The sequence below is a fragment of the Natator depressus genome, chromosome 5 (genome assembly GCF_965152275.1).
Source record: "Natator depressus isolate rNatDep1 chromosome 5, rNatDep2.hap1, whole genome shotgun sequence".
In the NCBI taxonomy this organism is placed as follows: domain Eukaryota; kingdom Metazoa; phylum Chordata; order Testudines; family Cheloniidae; genus Natator; species Natator depressus.
In genome coordinates, this window is record NC_134238.1 from 60,570,983 (window position 1) to 60,594,229 (window position 23,247).

Consider the following 23,247-nt stretch of genomic DNA (forward strand, 5'->3'; position numbering starts at 1 on the left):
AACTATTTTGAGCAGTTTAGAATCATCTGCAAACTTTGCCACCTCACCATTTACCCCTTTCTCCAGATCATTTATGAATAAGTTGAATAGGATTGGTCCTAGCACTGACCCTTGGGGACAACCACTAGTTACCCCCTCCAATCTGAAAATTTACCATTTATTCCTACCCTTTGTTCCCTGTCTTTTAACCAGTTCTCAATCCATGAAGGGATCTTCCCTCTGATCCCATGACAAATTCATTTACGTAAGAGCCTTTGGTGAGGGACCTTGTCAAAGGCTTTCCGGAAATCTAAGTACACTATGTCCACTGGATCCCCTTTTCCACATGTTTGTTGACTCCTTCAGAGAACTCTAATACATTAGTAAGACATGATTTCCCTTTACAGAAACCATGTTGACTTTTGCCCAACAATTTATGTTCTTCTATGGGTCTGACAATTTTATTCTTTACTATTGTTTCAACCAATTTGCCCGGTACTGACGTTCGACTTACCGGTCTGTAATTGCCAGGATCACCTCTAGAGCCCTTTTTAAATATTGGCATTACATTAGCTATCTTCCAGTCATTGGGTACAGAAGCTAATTTAAAGGACAGGTTACAAACCATAGTTAATAGTTCCGCAATTTCACATTTGAGTTCTTTCAGAACTCTTGGGTGAATGCCATCTGGTCCCGGTGACTTGTTACTGTTAAGTTTCTCAATTAATTTCAAAATCTCCTCTAGTGACACTTCAATCTGTGACAATTCCTCAGATTTGTCACCTACAAAAGACGGCTCAGGTTTGGGAATCTCCCTAACATCCTCAGCCGTGAAGACTGAAGCAAAGAATTCATTTAGCTTCTCCGCAATGACTTTATCGTCTTTAAGTGCTCCTTTTGCATCTTGATCGTCCAGGGGCCCCACTGGTTGTTTAGCAGACTTCCTGCTTCTGATGTACTTAAAAACATTTTGTTATTACCTTTTGAGTTTTTGGCTAGCTGTTCTTCAAACTCCTTTTTGGCTTTTCCTATTACGTTTTTACATTTAATTTGTCAGTGTTTATGCTCCTTTCTGTTTACCTCACTCGGATTTGATTTTAACTTTTTAAAAGATGCCTTTTCATGGTTAAGCCAAGCCACAATGGCTCTTTTTTAGTTCTTTTACTGTGTTTTTTAATTGGGGTATCCATTATGGTGTCTTTGAAAAGTGTCCATGGAGCTTGCACTGTACCTTTTAATTTCTGTTTTAACTAACCTCCTCATTTTTGCATAGTTTCCCTTTCTGAAATTAAATGCCACAGTGTTGGGCTGTTGAGGTGTTCTTCCCACCACAGGAATGTTGCATGTTATTATATTATGGTCACTATTTCCAAGCGGTCCTGTTATAGGTACCTCTTGGACCAGATCCAGCGCTCCACTCAGGACTAGATCGAGAGTTGCCTCTCCCTTGTGGGTTCCTATACCAGCTGCTCCAAGAAGCGGTCATTTAAAGTATCAAGAAATTTTGCCTCTGCATTTCATCCCTGAGGTGACATGTACCCAGTCAATATGGGGATAACTGAAATCCCCCACTATTATAGAGTTTTTTATTTTGATAGCCTCTCCAATCTCCCTTAGCATTTCATAGTCACTGTCCTCGTCAGCTGGTCGATAATAGATCCCTATTGTTATATTCTTATTAGAGCATGGAATTACTATCCATAGAGGTTCTATGGAACATGTGGATTCATTTAAGATTTTTATTTCATTTGATTCTACATTTTCTTTCACATATAGTGCCACTCCGCCCCACACCCGCATGATCTGTTCTGTCCTTCTGTTATATTTTGTACCCCAGAATGATTGTGTCCCATTGATTGTCTTCACTCCACCAGGTTTCTGTGATGCCTATTAGATCAATATCCTCCTTTAACACGAGACACTCTAGTTCACCCATCTTATTATTTAGTCTTCTCGCATTTGTGTATAAGCACTTTAAAAACTTGTCACTGTTTATTTGTCTGCCCTTTTCTGATGTGTCAGATTCTTTTTTATGAGAATGTTTCTTGTCTGAACTGGCCCATACTTTATCCTCTTCTATCCTCTCCTCCTGACTAAAACCTAGAGACTCTCTATCAATAGGGTCTCCTCTAAAAGAAGTCTCTGTCCGATCCACGTGCTCCTCTGCAGCAATCGGCTTGGGGTCTTTTTGGTTCCTAGGTTAAGGCCAAAAAGGACCATTGTGACCCTAACAAACAGGACTTTTCTAATGAATTCCTGTTTGAACTAGAGCATATCATTTCTAACAGCCATCTAGGTTTAAAAATTGCCAGTGATTAAGAACACACCACAGACCTTGGTAAGTTGGTCCAATGGTTAATTACCCTCACTGTTAAAAATGCGTACAGTAAACACAGCCTGTATTCTGTGGAATTAAAGGAGACCACACAGCACAACATCTGAATGCAGAACGATGCAATTTCCTGATATAACGTGCATGTTCAAGCTTTTCTTTCTATCTCATTCTCACAGTATCGGGTTCACTAGGGCTTAAGTATTCTCTTGAAGTATTTCCTGGAGTCCCACACACCTCCCCCATTCTCCACCTACCTGACGGGGTGGTTCGGCTAGGGGGCTTCTGCTCTGCGATGGGGTGGTGGGGCTAGGGACTTTAGGCCTGCAGGGAGGGTGCACCAGGGCTCAGGGCTTCTGTCCTACAGGAGGGCCGGGAGCGGCGGCAGGGTTCAGGTGGTGCTAAAGCCCTGAGTCCCAGCACCCCAATCCCTGCAGGGCTAAAACCCTAAGCTCCCTCCCACAGTCAGGTAGGCAGAGAATTGGTGTGAGGAATGTGGGCTCTGTGAGCTGCACTTTAACTGTAGAAGAGAAGCATGTGGCTCACAAGCCGTGGTTTGGCCGCCTTCTGGTCTAAAGCATTTAGTTTTGGGGGGTGGGGGGATGGAAGGGGTAGATACCTACAACTAAGACAGTTTTTAGAACTTCTGTTCTGTTATTGTATGAACAGTAGTACTAAACAAATACTATTTGTTTCATAAGAGTATCTTCATGCAACATCTTAATGCTTGCTAGAGCAAACATAGGAAACTTCCAGACCCTAAGTCATTAACAAAATACACATTAAGAAATTACAAATAGATTTATAATGATCACCTGAAGTGCTTTTTTCTTGAGAAGCAAGCCCAGGGACTTGTGCATATTTCTCCCAAAACAAACAGCTGAGGTATTTTAGCAGCTGCATTCTTTATTCTGTTTTAGAAGTTAACTCTGGCATCAACCACATCAATGGAAAGAAAACCCCAAATATGGAATTCAGTCACAGAACAATTAAGTGACAGATTAGTCCATTTTGAATGACAGTGTTAATATTTGTTAAGAATGTTTATGTCTGCATTACAGATTAGTGATCTTTGGATTTTTTTTTGATATTTATTTGTAAGTCTAGCAACTGCAAATCAATCAGTGCTTTTGCTGACTTAAAATGAAATTTGACAAAAACAAATGCTGCAGAATACTGAACAACACTGCTAAATCCTTTCTTTTAAAAAAAAAAAAAAAAAAAAAAAAAAGCTTGGGAAACTTTTGAAAAACTCTGCTGAAAGGATACATTTTGAAATAACTACCAGAATAGCCTTAAAACAGAATTGGTGCTTTATTAGTAATGCCTCACAATGTAAGTATATCCTCGTGAATAGAAAATACCAGCACAAATTACATTCATTAAAAAACATAAGGATACATGAAGGACTAGAACAGTTACGTAAACATTTTACCTTTTCTCTAAGTGTATTTTACTGTTCTGTTGCATGTGGAAGAGAATGCATTAATGATGTCATACTAATAAAGTACTACATGTATTTAATATGACTCCGAAATTTTAGTAGCATTCAGTACACAGAACACACATTTTTCCTCCAGTGTACTGCAAAGGTCTCTTAAGGGGAAGGGAAGAGGCCTCCAAAACACTGTCCTTGATGAATAAAACTAAAATATACATTAAGGTCTTCTGGCATTAAAACTGTTTAGATGGTAAAGTAGGAAAATTGTCTTGGAATCATTCACAGATTACACATGTTAAGAACTTCATCTATATAAAAAATTCAGTATCTGACATACCGTGATAATTACCCAGATTTTAAGAAGAGCTTGGTGTAAGCTCAAAAACATGTCTCTTTCACCAAGAGAAGTTGGTCCAATAAAAGCTACTATCTCACCCACCTTGTTTCTCTAATATCCTGGGACCAACATGGCTACAACACTCCATACCGATTTTAAGTGTTAGCATTAAATGTATCACCAATTTAGTAACCTCATAAACCTTCCCACTGCTCCTTTGCAGCAATTAAGAAAAATCTCAGTAGTGCATAAGATCAGTCACATTAGCTTCTGCACAAATGGAAAGAGACAATGGGAGAGGGGGCTGAGGGAGAGAATAGGCAATTAAGTTTAGAATTTAAACACTAACAAGTCATTAACCATATTGGCATGAAATCCAAAAAAAAAAAAAAAAAGCTCTGAGCCTGTTGTAGAACTACAAATTTATGAAATGTTTTTTATTGTCTGTCTATTTCCATAGAGGCTGGTTACTGTCCACCTTAAGAAAATCATCTAAAACGCTTTCACTTCATGATACTATTTCTGCAAATCATAACCTGAACTCAAGTTGATCTCCTGCGCTAAGCTTCATACTGTTTCATTTAATGGACCACTTCATAAGAGAAGGATCCTTTCATAGACCCCATTTCCACTCCCATCCTCAGCTCAACCCTTCACCAGCTGGCCCCAAAAATGTTTCATTTTACAGACCTCCAAGAGCAGCTTACATCACTGATGGCTCAGACACAATAGTTTAACTCCTCGCCTGTCTACACTGTTCTCAAGCAGACTACATTTGTGATTTCTTCTGATCCCACTCTAATTCTATTTAAACTGTTGATTTACAATACAAGTTAACTCCTCTCCGTGTTTAGGGTTTAAGGGAAAACACATGCCAAATATCTCAACCTATTTAAAGGAAAAGGAGTTTACTCAGGAGGTAACTGAATCTTTTCTGAACTATTTGTGAGCAAACATTAGCTGTTCCTTTTGCATACGTAATTATGAACACTTCTAGAAGAAAAAAGGCAGACGTGCAAGTAAAAACTCAGCTTTATGTACTGCATTATTTTTATCTGCCAAGTTAAAAATTAAAATAAAACAACTTACCCCTTGGAGTCCTTGAAATTGGATTGAGGGTCGAGAAGGAATACGATTCTATAAAAAATTTTTTTTAAAAAGCAGTGAAAAAACTCATTAATATTTTAATGAACTTCATAATTCCAACCCAGAATGGGGTTTGCCATTACAAAATGATCTAAACAGACATTTACAAAGCTGTATTCCTTTTAGTAACAAGAGAAAGGTTTGCTAAAAGCTACATGTTTTATAATCTGAAGAAATGTAAATACATTTGACCTTGAACTTCAATCCCTAAATGAAAATAGAAGTGTTAATAAAATGAAAACCTGAACCTTTAGGTAAAAGAAATACTTGTATATTGTACCAAGTTTGTTTAGCACGCCAAACCTAGTGTACTTCTAAATTTATAGAAGTTTGATGAAGATGTAAAGCGATTTCCATAATCTGTAAATAGCTATATGTGCCATAACACCAGTTAGAAACCAAGCAAAGGTTTAATATGCATTAAATAATTTCTCAAGATTTTCAGCATGGATCCAACTTTTTTCTTTTAAGAGCTATTTGCTTTGTCAGATGTAACCTAACATTCTTCCATATGTTGAGCTGGTCACTGAACTGCACAGACACTAAAGTTTTCAATACAGACATTACATGGTTTAAAACCAAGTTATAGTTACATTGAATTATCCTTCAAATTATATTAATTTTAGTCAGAGTACAACTGTAACTGAGGATCTTCTAAGATTACATATATTTAGGGCCCTACCAAATTCCTGGTCCATTTTGGTCAATTTCACTGTCATAGGAATTTAAAAATCGTTAATTTCATGATTTCAGCTATTTAAATCTGAAATTTCACAGTGTTGTAGTTGTAGGGGTCCAAAAAGAAGTTGGGGGGTTTCGCAAGGTTATTCTAGAGGGGGTTCTGGTACTGCTACCCTTAATTCTGCGCTGCTGCTGGAGGCAGTGCTGCCTTCACAGCTGGGCAACTAGAGAGAGGCGGCTGCTGGCGGGAGCCAGCTCTGAAGGCAGAGCCGCCGCCAGCAGCAGCAGCGCAGAAGTAAGGATGGTGTGGTATTGCCATGGTATTGCATGGTGTGGTATTGCCACCCTTACTTCTTCGCTGTTGCCTGCAGAGCTGGGGCCTCAGTAAGCAGCCACCACTCTCCAGCCACCCAGCTCTGAAGGCAGCGCAGAAGTAAGGGTGGCAATACCACGACCCCCCTGCAACTCCCTTTTGGGGCAAGACCCCCAATTTGAGAAATGCTGGTCTCCCCCGTGAAATCTGCATAGTATAGGGTAAAAGCACACAAAAGACCAGATTTCACAGGGGGAGACCAGATTTCATGGTCCATGATGCATTTTCCATGGCTGTGAATTTGGTAGGGCCCTACATATAATATTAAATGACCTAAAAGGGTTAACTGTAACTCAGCAATACAGCAACCTCACCCAAAATAAGAAAAACGAGGGCTTTTTTTAAATGCCTGTCACTCGTTGCTAGATAGATATTTAGCTAATATACAGTAAGAAGCTAACTGCAGATCATGCTCAGCAATTTAGTACCGAGAGAACTAAACTGACTGGGATTATATGACTGTAGAAACATGCTGTTCTTGCATGTCAAAAAACCAAAGAGAAGCAGATTACCCAACATAAAAGGAAGGAGAGTCTTTCATCATTCTTTTAATTGACACTTACATTGTTGTAAACTTCAGTGTTAGGAACACATTAATTGAAACCATGAACAAAGAATTCCAAAAAAAATTGAACACAGAAAGTCTGTTTCAGAATTTGTCCTGAAAGAGTAGTTAGAGACAACTTAGATAGCATTTTGTGAGACCAGGAGTGGGACAGTGAAGTGTCTGTTAATTTGTAAAACTAGAGTTCTTGTTTGAAGCTTCATTCCACGACTTTTTAGTTCCAATAATTAAGTGAAAGTTAAAAGTAACAGCAAAAAATAGCTCATTTTAAAAACTGTGTTAAAGCCCATTCAAGTGTTCCATAAGTTTACATTTACAAATTACATAATAAAAAGTCTATAGTTTCTTGGTTTCCTTAGATCAAAATATAACAAACCTAAAAAATTGAGAGAAGGCACTTGAATATAGTTGGGCAGCAGTGAAATTTTACAGAAAGACGACTAAGGCAATATAATTTTGTCTTATAACAACTCTGGATGCCTGTTAAAGAATAAAGAGGCATGTGTTGTGGCAGTGCATGTAATCATTAACTCTGATTCAGAATGTTTTAAATATTTTAAAAAGATGCTTAATGGCACCCTGTTTTAGTTGCCTACACAGTATTGTTTATTTTAATCAGAAAAAGCTATAATAGAGACTCTAAAAAACTGTGGGCATCCTAACACTATATGAATGGAAATTCTGGGATTGATCCAAATACAACGAACTAGAGTAAATAAGCTCTTCACCGTAAAAATACTACAAATGTAGCCAGTCTTGTACACACTAAGAGGCAAAAAAATATACTCAAATCTGTGTTGAGAAGTCCCATGTAATTTTTAAAGTTACTGAAATTTAAGTTTTAATTTTAAATTAGACTACAATGTTAAAGTGTAGCTTTTGTGCTAAAAAATGCAGTAAGGCATGCCAACTAATGCTCAACATTCTACATAATAATGCCAACTCCAAATTCAAAAAGCTTGAATCAGATCCCTGCAAATCATGAGTTTTTTAAAAATAAAAATCACATTTCCTGGTCTGATTCAACTCCCTTCCTCTCTCCCCGCTCCAAGGAAATATTATTCGATTGAAAATTGCATACATTTTCAATCTAAAGTTATCAGATTGTATGATAATTACATTTATTTCTTCCAAACAATACATAATATAATAAAGTCAGTAAATATTTATAGGTATAGCTGATAGCATTGCCTGTAGTTATGGCTATTCAACACTTTCCATAAGGCTTTGTTTCCAGTTGCTTATAAATTTGCCAAACTTTAGCCATTCAGCTGACATATTCCATGCCAGGTATGTTTCAGAGAGAATTTGGGAAATTTCAGGCAAAATATTTCAGATGTTTCCAAGTACAGGGTTAGGGTAACAAAAGATTGTTTACCCATGGGAAAAAAAAACCTTACAACCATTTCACTGGAAACCTCTAGGGCCCCATGTCTTGTAGCAGGAATTTGAAATTTCGTAAGAGGTCACCCTGGTGTCAGGTATGTACCTGTTGCTATCACTGACAAACTGTCTAAATTTGGCCAAGTTACAAGTCTCTGAAAACTGCAGTTCACATATGCTCAGTAGAAGTTTGTTAGAGGCTGGTAACTAAATTTTCTGAAGATTCGATCCATAAGGATCATGACCCATCCCTACATAGCTCCAATATATTGGCCAGACCACTCATCTGTCATCACTACAAATCAACTGAGACGTGCCCCAACCCAGGCTGCAAGGGACTGAGCACAGTTTCTCCTGAAATTGCTCCTCCTACTGCCTCTGTGGCTGCTAGCCATAAGAACTGAGAGACAACTTTCCCCTCCACGCTTCCTGACTCAAGTTCGGGGGGAAGGAGGCTGAGAAGTGCAGAGAATGAGGGGTGACAGACAGGAGTTGGTGAGAGGGAAGGGCAGGGCAGAACAGAAACAGAGGAGTAGTGGCAGAGTGGGGTTTGTGGTGATGAGATAGGAGCAGAGGAAAAGACTGGATGGTAGTTCCTGTGGGAGGGAAGATGAAAGCTTCCACATGCACAGGGCTAAAGATTGTGGTAAAGAAGGAGCTCTTCATATTATTGTGAGTTCCTGCAGCAGGGCTAACAATCATAGGACTCTGAATTTGAGAATGCTAGCAACACTGCTACAGCCAAAGAAAGCATTGTCAAAAAAAACCTTCATGTTGATGGAATTTTTATGCTGCTCCTAATAGTAGTGTTCAGAGTAGCAGCCGTGTTAGTCTGTATCCGCAAAAAGGAGTACTTGTGTTCCATTTTGTTGGGGAATAGGGAACACACTACTATTAGAAAAGGAGTACTTGTGGCACCTTAGAGACTAACAAATTTATTTGAGCATAAGCTTTCGTGAGCTATAGCTCACTTCATCGGATGCATCTCCAAACCTGTTGGAGGGTTTTTTTGTGTGGATTGTATAGGGGATCAGGCTAAAACCGAGGTAAGAGTCTGGATTAACTGTACAATGAAGACATACCCTTCATTTGATAGGCCTGACGTTTCACTGTGGAAGCCAAGAAAGAGCTACCAAGGGTAAACAATTAAAGTTTACCAGTTTCTTAATACAGAAGACAATTTAGTTGGTTCACCTAACTTTGACCACTTTGAAACAAGCAACAAGAAAAAAAATTTCAATGAAACTTAAGGAAAAGTTAGCACATGTGACTCCATTTTGGTTTGGGGCCCACCATTGTTTAAATGCCAGCACATCATACACCAGGAGGAGTGATCCTTAGATACTGAATCCCTGTGAAAATCCTCCTCCTTGTCTCCAGCCTGCCTTGACTCCCAGTATCTGGTTTTTGTTAGTCTCTAACTCCCTGTCTCTTGGCCTTGATGTGAGGCCTCCCATCCTGATAATAAAAGTTACTGATGCATGGCTTTAGGACCATGCTGTGTAATTAACATACTGGTATAGCACGAGGAATGCACCAAGCAGGGATAGGTGGTAGATAAGACAAGGGTTTGTTTATTGGCTAAGGTTTCCGATGCACGAGGGCAACATGCTTTGCTAAAAAGTATATAACCTTTGTATAATCTGTATTTAGGGTCCCCTCCTGGCTAGCGGGGGGGGGGGGGGCACCACGCTCGAGCATAATAAACTTAGTGTCTTTTGGGAACTCTGCAGTTGTGGACTTTGTTTCTGTGCCTCAGCCTAGATTCGAACTGTGTGTGTCCTACCAGGTATAATTCGCAGCACTGGTGTGCGTGTCCTACCAGGTATAATTCATAACAAAACTAAGAGAAAATTGCAATGACGCTAATAGAAATTCTGCTTATACCATGTTCCAGTTTTGCTTAGCCATATTTCCATCCTTGTAGCTAAACATATGCACCAAGCAGTGTTTTGCCGACAAAAGTTAATTTTAAGACTTCATTCAGAACTACGTGAAGCTTCCAAGGTCAAGGATCTTGCCTCCACACTGAGTTAAATAGTATCAAAGGAACTTGGGAAATTTGTTGTCAAGTGATATGGGGCTAGGTGTCTTGTGAACACTTGAGATACTCCAAGCCACCTTGTTTAAACAACCCTCAAAAACCATTACCAGAATGTAACTGACGCAAAGATATCTGTGACTTTGTCTTTACTAGGAAGAGAAGGTGTATTCTTAATTCCAGTTAAAAATCTAGTGAAGATAAGGCAATTTGTAGTTTTCACACAAGTTACAGGTCAAATTAAAGACTCTGGGGGAGCCTAGTCATTAACTCAACCTACTTGTGTGTGTTAAAATTAGACTGTTTTGTCTTTGGCCATAGCTTCACTGCAAAAGAACAGGTCCTTTTACAACAGGATAGCTAACTGAAATTAGCTATCTTGCTGTAAAATCCTCACAGAGACTAGACACAGGGAGTTTTTACATTCATGTAGCTAGTCAAGATCAACTTCAAATTGGAGAGAGTGGCATTCTGTTGAAATTTCCCATTCACACAAGCCTGCAGAACTCAAAATATGGCCCATTTTAATGTGTTCTTCAGGTACACTTTTGAATGAATATATCGAGTCAGCATATATTTATGGGCCCATATCAAGTATCCAACAATTCAAGCAATCCACTGTACTCTGAACAGTTTACATGTAACTGGTCCTACGTAATAAAAGTTCCTAATGTTGGTGTCTAGTAATGTTCCCTGCAAACTGCATGGCCATGTGGCAATCGCTGCATCCGAGAGTGCTAAAGGAGTTGGCGGATGTGATTGCAGAGCCATTGGCCATTATCTTTGAAAACTCATGGCGATCCGGGGAAGTCCCGGACGACTGGAAAAAGGCTAATGTAGTTCCCATCTTTAAAAAAGGGAAGGAGGAGGATCCTGGGAACTACAGGCCAGTCAGCCTCACCTCAGTCCCTGGAAAAAATCATGAAGCAGGTCCTCAAGGAATCAGTTCTGAAGCACTTAGAGGAGAGGAAAGTGATCAGGAACAGTCAGCATGGATTCACCAAGGGCAAGTCTTGCCAGACTAATCTAATTGCCTTCTATGACGAGATAACTGGCTCTGTGGATGAGGGGAAAGTGGTGGACGTGGTGTTCCTTGACTTTAGCAAAGCTTTTGACATGGTCTCCCACAGTATTCTTGCCAGCAAGTTAAAGAAGTATGGGCTGGATGAATGGATTATAAGGTGGATAGAAAGTTGGCTAGATTGTCAGGCTCAACGGATAGTGATCCATGGCTCCATATCTAGTTGGCAGCCGGTATCAAGCGGAGTGCCCCAATGGTCGGTCCTTGGGCTGGTTTTGTTCAATATCTTCATAAATGATCTGGAGGATGGTATGGATTGCAGCCTCAGCAAGTTTGCAGATGACACTAAACTGGGAGGAGAGGTAGATACGCTGGAGGGTAGGGATAGGATACAGAGGGCCCTAGACAAATTAGAGGATTGGGCCAAAAGAAATCTGATGAGGTTCAACAAGGACAAGTGCAGAGTCCTGCACTTAGGACGGAAGAATCCCATGCACCGCTACAGACTAGGGACCAAGCAGCTAGGCAGCAGTTCTGCAGAAAAGGACCTAGGGGTTACAGTGGACAAGAAGCTGGATATGAGTCAGTGTGCCCTTGTTGCCAAGAAGGCCAATGGCATTTTGGGATGTATAAATAGGGGCATTGCCAGCAGATGGAGGGACGTGATCGTTCCCCTCTATTCGACGCTGGTGAGGCCTCATCTGGAGTACTGTGTCCAGTTTTGGGCCCCACACTACAAGAAGGATGTGGAAAAATTGGAAAGAGTCCAGTGGAGGGCAACAAAAATGATTAGGGGACTGGAACACAGGACTTATGAGGAAAGGCTGAGGGAACTGGGATTGTTTAGTCTGCGGAATAGAAGAATGAGGGGGGATTTGATAGCTGCTTTCAACTACCTGGAAGAGGGTCCGAAGAGGATGGATCTAGACTGTTCTCAGTGGTAGCTGATGACAGAACAAGGAGTAATGGTCTCAAGTTGCAGTGGGGGAGGTTTAGGTTGGATATTAGGAAAAACTTTTTCACTAGGAGGGTGGTGAAACACTGGAATGCGTTACCTAGGGAGGTGGTGGAATCTCCTTCCTTCGAGGTTTTTAAGGTCAGGCTTGACAAAGCCCTGGCTGGGATGATTTAGTTGGGGACTGGTCCTGCTTTGAGCAGGGGGTTGGACTAGATGACCTCCTGAGGTCCCTTCCAACCCTGATAGTCTATGATTCTAGGATTCCAGTGATGCTTATGTCTCTGTGTGGCCCTGGCATGAATGTGGTGTGGCCCTTTAAGAACCTGCTCTTCCCCCTCCTCTCGGACCAGGGTGCATGAGGAGCAGTCTCCTCCCTGCAGAGGAGAGGACTAGGAGCACTTCAGGAGGACAGAAGTCTCACAGACATGCTTGCACAGCTGGGAGAAGGCAGCAGTTCTGGGATGCCCCATGCACATGAATTTAGGAGAGAGGGCTGCCTGGGCTCTCCGCTGACAATCCAGGTCAGCAGTTTTCAGAACAACAGCTGTGTTAGTCTGTATTCACAAAAAGAAAAGGAGTACTTGTGGCACCTTAGAGACTAACCAATTTATTTGAGCATAAGCTTTCCTGAGCTACAGCTCACTTCATCGGATGCATACTGTGGAAAGTACAGAAGATCTTTTTATATACACACAAATCATGAAAAAATACCTCCTCCCACCCCACTCTCCTGCTGGTAATAGCTTATCTAAAGTGATCACTCTCCTTACAATGTGTATGATAATCAATATGGGCCATTTCCTGCACAAATCCAGGTTCTCTCACCCCCCTCCAAAAACCACACACACAAACTCACTCTCCTGCTGGTAACAGAGTGAGTTTGTGTGTGTGGGGGGGGGGAGGGGGGGCGGAGGGTGAGAAAACCTGGATTTGTGCTGGAAATGGCCCAACTTGATGATCACTTTAGATAAGCTATTACCAGCAGGAGAGTGGGAGGAGGTATTGTTTCATGGTCTCTGTGTGTATATAATGTCTTCTGCAGTTTCCACAGTATGCATCCGATGAAGTGAGCTGTAGCTCACGAAAGCTCATGCTCAAATAAATTGGTTAGTCTCTAAGGTGCCACAAGTACTCCTTTCCTTAAGGGGAAATAGGTTACCCTGCATAATGACGTAGCCACTCCCAGTCTCTATTTAAGCTTAAGTTAATTATATCCAATTTGCAAATGAATTCCAATTCAACAGTTTCTCGCTGGAGTCTGGATTTGAAGTTTTTTTGTTTTAATATTGCGACCTTTAGGTCTGAGATCGAGTGACCAGAGAGATTGAAGTGTTCTCCGACTGGTTTATGAATGTTATAATTCTTGACATCTGATTTGTGTCCATTTATTCTTTTACGTAGAGACTGTCCAGTTTGACCAATGTACATGGCAGAGGGGCATTGTTGGCACATGATGGCATATATCACATTGGTGGATGTGCAGGTGAACGAGCCTCTGATAGTGTGGCTGATGTTATTAGGCCCTGTGATGGTGTCCCCTGAATAGATACGTGGGCACAGTTGGCAACGGGCTTTGTTGCAAGGATAGGTTCCTGGGTTAGTGGTTCTGTTGTGTGGTATGTGGTTGCTGGTGAGTATTTGCTTCAGGTTGGGGGGCTGTCTGTAGGCAAGGACTGGCCTGTCTCCCAAGATTTGTGAGTGTGTTGGGTCAGGTCAGCAGTGGCTCTAGTCTGAAGGGGCCAAATCCCCGCCCCCTTGCCCAGCAGTTGATTTCCAGGGTTGTGGCAGTTGCTGCTGCCACTGAGAAGCAGTGGAGAACCTGGCCGGAGGGTGTGTGTGTGTCTGACACACCCCTCCCCCCCAACTGACTCCTGGCAAAATTCCTAAGGCTGCAAATGGCAGGGACAGAGACTAGTGTGCAATACTGGAGAGGAATCACCCTGGGGCAACCCCCCCTCACCTCCACAACACAGCGCTCATCCTCACACAGTCCCCCCCCCTCCATGCACACAACTTGTGTGTGTGGGGGGGGGTGAGGGGTGTGGAGGGGCAGGGGGATGACAAATACAAGCTAACACTTGCCCGAGGACAAAAATGTAGTGGTCAGTGGAGTTAGTAGCCTTCTCAGTACAAAGAAAATTTAGAGGAAACAATCCACTGTTTCAATTTTCTGGAGTAAAATTTAGTTTAATATTCTAAGTAAAAAGTTATGTATCAGGGTTCCTCACAAAGCATCAAGTCAGACACTAATGCAGTGACTGTGTAGGCTAATGCAATAGCCATATGCTATTAGACAAGCTCACAGATTTTGAAATATAAACCAGCTTTCAATTCAGCAAAGGAATGCTGGCTGACACACTAGGTTATCTATTTCAACTGAGAAAATGCCACATAAGAACTAAGTTTCTAATCACAGAGCAACCCAAAATGAGCAAATGAGAACATAACATGTTATCTAAATAAAAGGACAGAACCATTCAGAATGCAAGCTTTCTTCCCTCAATCCCAACCTTCAAAAAAGAGTTCTGCACTGCAGTAATTTACCCAGTGTTAATCTCAAATTCTGATATGATAGCAGGACTTTCTGATCTGTTTTGTAGCATGATGAACTATCATGAAGGACCCAAAGTTCAAATCTTAAATTAGTGGACTTGCAGCTGCTAAGTGGAAGCCTAAGTAGGGTTCAGGCTTTATTGCTTTGCAGCACCCTTGCCAAGTAAAATGATCCAGTAGTTTGTGTGGTCAAACAAAGAAGCCACACATACTTTGCACTAAACGTAAGAGGCCAATAGCAATAAGAAAGACAGAGATCACCAAGAGAAAATAAAATACTGAGGTATTAAGTGCAGTATGAGTATAACTCAGACCTGCTTGTGAACACAGGGAGAAACCCTCTGGCAGGATTGTTCATGCCTATACAGCTATGATGGACTTTATTCAGAGCATCACCACCTTAATGTAAAACAGGGGTTCTCAAACTGGGGGTGGTGACCCCTGAGGGGGTCGCGAGGTTATTACATGGGGGGTTGCGAGCTGTCAGCCTCCACCCCAAACTCCACTTCAACGCCATCATTTATAACAGTGTTAAATAAATATATAAAAAGTGTTTTTAATTTATAAGGGGGATCACAATTAGAGGCTTGCTGTGTGAAAGGGATCACCAGTACAAAAGTTTGAGAACCACTGATGTAAAAGTTAAATCAAATGGCAATAAAAAGTAGCTTTTGTCTTTCAAACATTGCTACAGTCACATTTCACCCCAGGGTGAAAAAAAAGTTTCCAGCTAAACATACATTTGAGGTAAAGAATGAATACAAGCCTGTGTAGCAGAATGTCACAAAAACAACTGTAGTTGAACTGCTCCATGCAATTACCCAAGATCTAGTTTTGGGAGGAAAACAAAACCACCACCAAACTTATTCTCTTCTAGGTTTACTGTTTAGTTTATCAAGAGATCCTCTGGGCAGAGACCTTGTCTGCTCACATGTCTCAATCTCCATGCACAGGTATCTTCCACCCCCTCAATAAGGTTAATTATGTACCACCATTTTTCTACCAAGTTGGCTCAACAGATGCATCAAAATCTCTAACGTGCTTTTGTTCTATAAAGAAACCTTCTGTACTCTGACAGGTCTTTAAAAAAAATGGTCAAACTGGAGAGGACTAAAGAGCAGAAAGCCAGTTGAAGGTAGTTGAGGAAGCATGGACCACAGAAATCAAAACAAACCTATTAGGTATTTTGGTCCATGTTCCTGCCAACGAGGATTATTCCTTAGTGTACATTTTCAAGTGATTTGTCCATTCAAGTGAAATCAAAAGCCTCACATGGGCAAAAACACTGCCTAGAAGAATTTTTTTAAAAAAAAAGATTAGCTGCATGAGTTCCATAAGCGCCAAGTGTAAATAATATAAGATTTTATACTGGACTCACGTTATTAGCTACTCTGCCTCTGCAACTGAGAAACTTGAATGACTACTTAGTTTTTGAGTGAAACCAATCTAAGGTAGTAGATTTTTGAAATCTATGTTCTCAACTCTATTCTCTCATTGGTCAGGACTAGCAGCAATTACCATTGTCATTTGACAGCTATGTTTGAGATTTTGAAAACTGAAGGATTTTTCATTAAAAGGCACCCAGAATAATCTGCAGCATTCACTCTACTTTTGCATGGGGAAGCAAACTAGTATTCCATTCAGCTCTACCTTTGAAATGAATACTAGTGTGAACAGGGCTCAGCCATTTTCACTATCATGTTGCCTAACCCCACACATATCAGGATTACCTAACACAGCAGTAAGAATGCCAGCAGCCACCTGAGCCTGTGTACACTAGTGCTCCCACCATTGCTACCAAATGTGGTAGTATAACAGTGCAAGATTTTATCCAGAAAGTGTGTGTGTATATACTTGGCCTTATAAAAATGTTAAAAAGGGCACTCCATATGCTCTAGGACCTTTCCATCATAGATTACTGCTGGCCCCATCTCCTACATTTTCATCCCAATCTGTGCATGCCAAGTAAAGAATCAGGATTTCCTGCAACATGAACCATGCTGAAGAGATTCAGTTAACAGTTTTGTTGCAGTTATGACTACGTTTGTTTTTTTTAAAACCAAAATATTAAGAATCCTTGCATTAAGAATTCAGTTTATGTGCAAGGAGGCAAACTTTTAGTTTAGTAGCTATAACAAGGGAGGGTGCTTTTCAGTCACTTTTTTTATGTAAACTATTTGAGTATTAAACACAAGCGCAATACTGCTTTGCAGCCTACTAACATGGTATCTAGACACTACAATGATGGGTTCACTAAGACTTTTCAGGGTTATCCTTGACCCTGACCTCTCCTCATAGCTCCACAAGTTTGGCTACTGCCGCCTCTGAAATGTTGCTCATGTGTATTACACCGAAAGCCTTCAAAACAAGAATTGGTAATATTAGGGAGAGCAGAGGAATTATAGGTTCAGGTGAAGAGAATAGAAATTTACAGCATTCCTCAATTCTATGCAATACAAATTCTAAATTTTCAATAAAAAAGTTTCCTATTGCAGAGAGTGCATTCCAAAGCCAAGCAAGTGTTCTGATAGCCTAGATAGATAGGTAGGTAACAGACAGGTATTACCAGCTTAAAAAAAAAAAAAAAGCAGCTGCAAGAGTGAGAACTCTTCATTCCCCAGCCATCTCAATGATTTGTGAATTGCAAGACATAATTGGGACCATTTAGATGTTAATTATGAAGAGTGTCTCCTTTTTTCTCCACCCAGAAACTGTAGTGATATAAAAAGATATTCTAATCAATTGCTAAAATACTGAAAGGCATCTGAAATATAATTCAATAATCAGGAAGCATTCTGATGTAGATGACTGCTTGGGTAGAAAAATATCGGAGTTGTTATAAGATTATTTAAATTGATCTAATCCTTTAAAACTAGTCAGGTTTCTTTAAACTAGAAATTTCAGTGGCTAAACCAACTTGAAATTTGTTAATTAAAACAAAATTAGTATTATGTAACAGCTTTGTAGTTCTTTAACTTGCCATCTGTTCAAATGGTGACAGATCCCCACCCTCTCTCATTTTGAATTCCTGCTGTATTAAACTGCAGCTAGGGAGTTAGTTTCCATAGAGAGAATCCCACTCACATTTATGTTACGGTGTGTATGGTAACACCCATTGTTTCATGTTCTCTATGTATATAAATCTCCCCACTGTATTTTCCACTGAATGCATCCGATGAAGTGAGCTGTAGCTCAGGAAAGCTTATGCTCAAATAAATTTGTTAGTCTCTAAGGTGCCACAAGTACTCCTTTTCTTTTTACTCATATTTATGAAGATAATAAAACAGCAACATGTACTTATGAAGACATTTAATTTTTCTTCAGATTTTTCACTCTTTTGTTAATACTTCAATTTTCCTTTAAACTGCAGAATAATGAAGCCTGATAATAAAAATATTTTTCTCGGTATATTTTGTGAAAGACCACAAGAATTGAGAAACTGATTTTCATTTAAAAATAAGGTTACAATTTACCATAATTGTTTGTAAGTCCCAGGCAATTAAATCTCATTCAAGATGCATTTACTTGCAGTGAGGAAAGCAGTTTTACTGCCATCAGCAGAGTGTCCAAAATGTCATCTGTTCTAACACGCAAGTGTCAATTTCAGATTCCAACATTATACACCATATTTATAGTTTATACACACGAAAATTACTTTTTAGAATTAAATTTGAATATAAAATATTAACTTGTTTAAAAGTTATAGAACTACCTTAAAAACCACATTTGAAATATTTTCCTTATAGTCAAACTTGATCTGAGAAGTACACATTTCACCTGTTATATGGACCAGTAAGAATGTTTCCTTCCTTCACTACCACAAGCAAGACACTTTGAATAATTACCTTAATGGTCACCGGACTCCTTGTTTTTGTGGATACAGACTAACACGGCTACCCCGATACTTTAATTGTCTTTATGATTTTAACAACTTGGAATATGGCTGCAACTTCAAATATCAACAGAAACTTTAGTCATTTAAATACACGTGCATTGTGCAAGTTTGCTTTAAACCCTTTAATGACATTGCTAATAGATTTTACAGCCCTCCCATATACTTATTTAACTTGTTGTGACTTTCCAACAGTGGGGCACAAAAACTCAGAAACAGTTTATATAGGTAACAAACACAATTTAGTCAGTAGTTATAAGGAAGAATGCTGTAACTTACTTAACCAAGTGGCACTAGATGGAGCCTTATAAGTATTTCTAAAGTTCTCCATTTAACATCTGCAAGTATCCTTAAGCCACTGGTTCGCAAGGATAGCTGTCCCTTTAAAAGTTTACAGAGTATTAGTGACCATTTTAACCCTGCCCAGACAGGACTCATTCTGGGGCTGTGAATAATGCATAAAACCCAGGGAAGCAAGGTTTACACATAGAGCTGCAGGAATTAAGTCCAGCACCAGGCTAAAGGAAACCCCAACTATTCATGCCATAGTAATAGCTGCAATTCCCCAATCATATATAGGACAAGTGGCAATTCAATGTTTGATTCTTGTTCTGGATTTGGCAAAAGTAAGCCAGTTTTACAGCCAAAAAAAGACAAGCTGTGGTATAATTATGTAGCACTGGAACCCAGGCTGGCTAGACATTGCTAAATGGTAAGAGTGCAACATGAAAGCAAGCTGCCAAACATGTTAAAACAAACATAAGATGCCAGCACATCAGAGGAGACAGAGCACAGCACACTAGAACACTATTTTAGAGTAAGCTGTTTATTATGGAGGAAGGAGAAGCAGCTATTAGTCATAGGGAAAGGCTCAATTTGGGGGTCAGTTCTGGGAAATCCAGTTCTGAGTCAGCCTTTAGCGTGAAGAAGGCTGTAAAGGAAAAGAGTAGCCGGGTTGGAAGAGCATCTGGTGTCAATCAAGAACCTGTTACAGCCAAGTCATCACCCAGCTTCATCTCTCCTTTTACTGTGACCACTTATATATATATATATATATATTTTTTTTAAAAGTTAAGAAGCGTTTCTAGAAGCTGATTCAGTGAGTGAAAGAGGTCTTTTGGATGAAGGCCTGCTGGCACTTAAAGCATATTCAGAAAAGAAATGTTCAATCAGCAGCTTCCCCTCCCCAGGTCCTGCATTACACACTACAAAAAAATTACACAGAAGCCCCACCAATTCTCTTTTAACCATAATGAAGTGAAGGGATAGGAGAAAAGACAGGTATTTAGCTTGAAATCCAATGAAAGGACACAGTCTAATTAGAGCTTAATCCTCCTTCTCCCGGGGACATAATGTAGCACGTAGCCACTTTTAACTTCCATTAAATGCAACTTGAGGTCTCAAGTTTCAACTGGAAAACTACAGTCAGGAAAAAAGGTTATGGGCACCATCGCCCTGCTGCACAAAGTCTCTAAAGAAGGGTTTCAGAGTAACAGCCGTGTTAGTCTGTATTCGCAAAAAGAAAAGGAGTACTTGTGGCAACAAATAAATTGGTTAGTCTCTAAGGTGCCACAAGTACTCCTTTTCTCTAAAGAAGGGTTTTTTTTTTTTTTTTTTACACACACAAGATGTAAAATGCTGCCTGAAACTTTACAAAAACTTCCCATCCAGAATTTAAAATCGGTTTAAACTATACCAAGACACACCTAAGATCAATTTCCCCCTCTAGAAAGATATTTAAGGACAAAGAGACAAAAACGACAAGACCCTCACCCCCAAAAAGGCAGGTCACCCCAACTAGCAGCAGATCTATTGCAACTTTAACTCTCCTGTGTTGAACAATAGCCCCTGGAGGCAGCAGCAGCCATTGCCACTGGAGACATGGGGCATATCATAATCTTCCAGGGCTGCCTGGCTGCAGGGAGGCCCAGGGAAGGAAGGGGGGAGAGCTGCCATAAAAGAGTTTTCTTAGCAGCATTATAAAGATGTGTAATAAAACTGTCATGGATGGCATTGTCACTTCAGCCCCACAGCCAGCCACCTCCCGCTTTCCCTAGGAGTCAGGTCTGAAGGGGGAGAGGAGGAGGAGGAGGAGACTGGAAGAGCCAAACACAGACATGACAGCTCAGCGAAATCTGCCCCATCTGGGAGCTGCTGGCTCCGGTCACCGCTGGCTCCAGGGACACCAGCTGGCACCAACAGGGGAGGAAAGGGCTGTGTTGTTCCCGTGCCACGGGAACTGGCTCGGCAGCAGGCGACGGAGGAAGAAGGGCCGGTCCCACTGGGACAAGTCCCCACCGGTAGGGGCTTCAGGGACCGGCCAGTGAACACGGGAACCCCCAGGGGCAGAGGGGAGCCCAGCCGGACCCCTTCGCTGCCTGGCAGCCCCGCAGAGAGACGTTTACTCCTCACTAGCTGCCGCCTCCCGGGCGAGCGGGCAGGACGAGCGCCGGGCAGGGCAGCCGAGCCCTCGCCGCCTCCCTCCCCGGGTTCATCCCCGCCAGCGACGGGTGCCAGCCCCAGGAGCGCGGGGCGCCCCTCACCTTGTTGCCCTGGTAGCTCTCCAGAGCCCGGAAGGCGGTCTCGGTCAGCTTGACGTGCAGCACCGTGATGTTGTCCTGGATGACCCTGCCGCAGGACACGCCGTACCTGCCCCCCTCCCGCAGCGCCGCCATCTTACACTGCCCCCCGCCCCGCTGCTGCCGCCACAGCCGGGGCCGCGCTGCCTGCCACCGCCGCCGCCGCCGCCGCAGCTACAGCCATCCCGCCGCTGACGTACCAGCCATCCAGCCAGCGCGCAGCCGCCGCCGCGCCCCGCCCACTCAGCACAATGCCCCGCCCGCTCCGGCGGGGACACGCCCAACGGGCCCGCCCACTCCGCCTATGGCGCCGCACGGAGCCCCGGCAGGACACGCCCACGGCCCGAGCGGAGCCGCCCCGGCCGACTGAGCCAGCGGTCCGGAAGGCCAGCACGAGCCAGGCTCCGCGCGGGGGGACGTGCGAGGTGCTGACGGCAGCAGAGATTTATTTAATCACGTTTGATGTCATTATTGACGCTCCCAGCGAGTGGGCTTGAGCCTCCCACGTGACCGGTTCCTGTCCTTCCCCCGCAGCAGGCGCCCTGCCCCGCCTCCCCGAGCCCCCGGGGTGGGGCAGGGACACGGGAGGAGGCGGGGACAGAGGCCCACACCCGGGCCCTCCCCGCTGTCCCCGGGGCTGTGTCCCTGCGGGCCGAGGCGGCGTTAGTCGCAGACCCGCTCGCGCGTTCCGCACGCACCCCGCAGCAGCCCTGCCCCTGGCGTGCGCTCGTGTGCCATCACCTTCCCGCGCCTGCCCCAGCAGGGGGGCTGCCCGGGCTGCGCCGACAAGCGGGAGTCTCCCAGCGCTCAGGCCGGGCAGGGCGCTCCAGCCGCCACTGCTGACTGACCAAACAAACCCTTTGTTCCTCCACCCGGACTCCTCCTTGTTTTTGCTGATACACACTACCAGGGGTACCCCTCTGAAATCTTGTTCTTCCAGTGTTTGCAAAGCTGCCATAACAGGAGGCAGATAGGGGAGCAGCGCTGTTCTTAGCTGCCCCAAGTGCCCCCGCGGGTGTTGTGACTCCCCAGCAAAACTCGTGCACACCCCCGGCTGCCTGTGACATGCCTCTTCGATCTGATTATCTGGTCCCTCTCTCTTTTCATGCTTCTTCCCCTTTCCTGTGCTGTCTGCTGCATTGTTGAATCCACCTTCTCCCACCCAACCAAGGGTTCATGTGTAGCTGAAATGTGATAGAGAAATGTAAACCTTGGCCTCACACATCCATGCTGCTGCAACTCTTTGCTGCTGCTTCCTCTAGAACATCACAAAATCCACGTTTTCCTCCCCAGACCCTAACCCAAGTGCCCAAACCACATCAGTGGTTTTGTTGTCTTCACCACCTAATTTGTCTCCTCCCGCCTCCATCACTTTATCATCCTCTTGGGTTTCTCTAGACAAGTGTCATTTAACTTGAGTTAATTGAGTACCACTCTGCATCTACACGAGGGCTTAGGTTGGTGTAGCTATCTCGTTCAGAGGTATGGATTTTTCACACCCCTGACTAATGTAATTATGTTAACCTAGATGCTGAGGCCTGGTCTACATTAGGAAATTAGGTTGGTACAACTATGTGGCTCAGGGGTGTAAAAAATCCACACCTCTGAGCGACACAGTTAAACCGTACTAACCCCTGGTGTAGACAGCACTAGGTTGATGGGAGAATTCTTCCATCAACATAGCTACTGCCTCTCGGGAAGGTGGCTTTACTACAGCAATGGGAGAGCTGTTGCAACAAGTGTCTATGCTGAAGTGCTACAGTGGGGCAGACATGCAGCTGTTGCGTTTTAAGTGTAGACATAACCTTAGATTGTGAGTTCTTTGAGGCAGGTGCTGTCTTTCTTTACATGGGTAGCATCTAGCGGATTGTGGCATTATTGGCCAGGTGTCAATTTTCATATTTTTAAAGAGGTCAGTCTCTAGCTGCTATGGTTTTGGAGAAAGCCTCAAAAATGTGAACCGAGT

General features: G+C 42.4%; 1 protein-coding gene across 2 annotated transcripts in view; it reads right to left on the reverse strand.

Annotated features, from left to right (window-relative positions):
- ELL2 (elongation factor for RNA polymerase II 2) overlaps positions 1-21,400 on the reverse strand; it is a 69,252-nt gene extending 47,852 nt beyond the window's left edge. Inside the window, exons 1-2 of one of the 2 annotated variants that reach the window (XM_074952871.1) lie at positions 21,246-21,400; positions 5,179-5,226 (exon numbers count right to left, since the gene is read on the reverse strand). In XM_074952871.1, the coding sequence (XP_074808972.1) occupies positions 5,179-5,226; positions 21,246-21,377 (180 nt within the window). In that variant the 5' untranslated portion in view covers positions 21,378-21,400. The remainder of the gene's footprint in view (positions 1-5,178; positions 5,227-21,245) is intronic. The other variant, XM_074952872.1, reaches the window with a different exon arrangement.
- Positions 21,401-23,247: the final 1,847 nt, after the last annotated feature.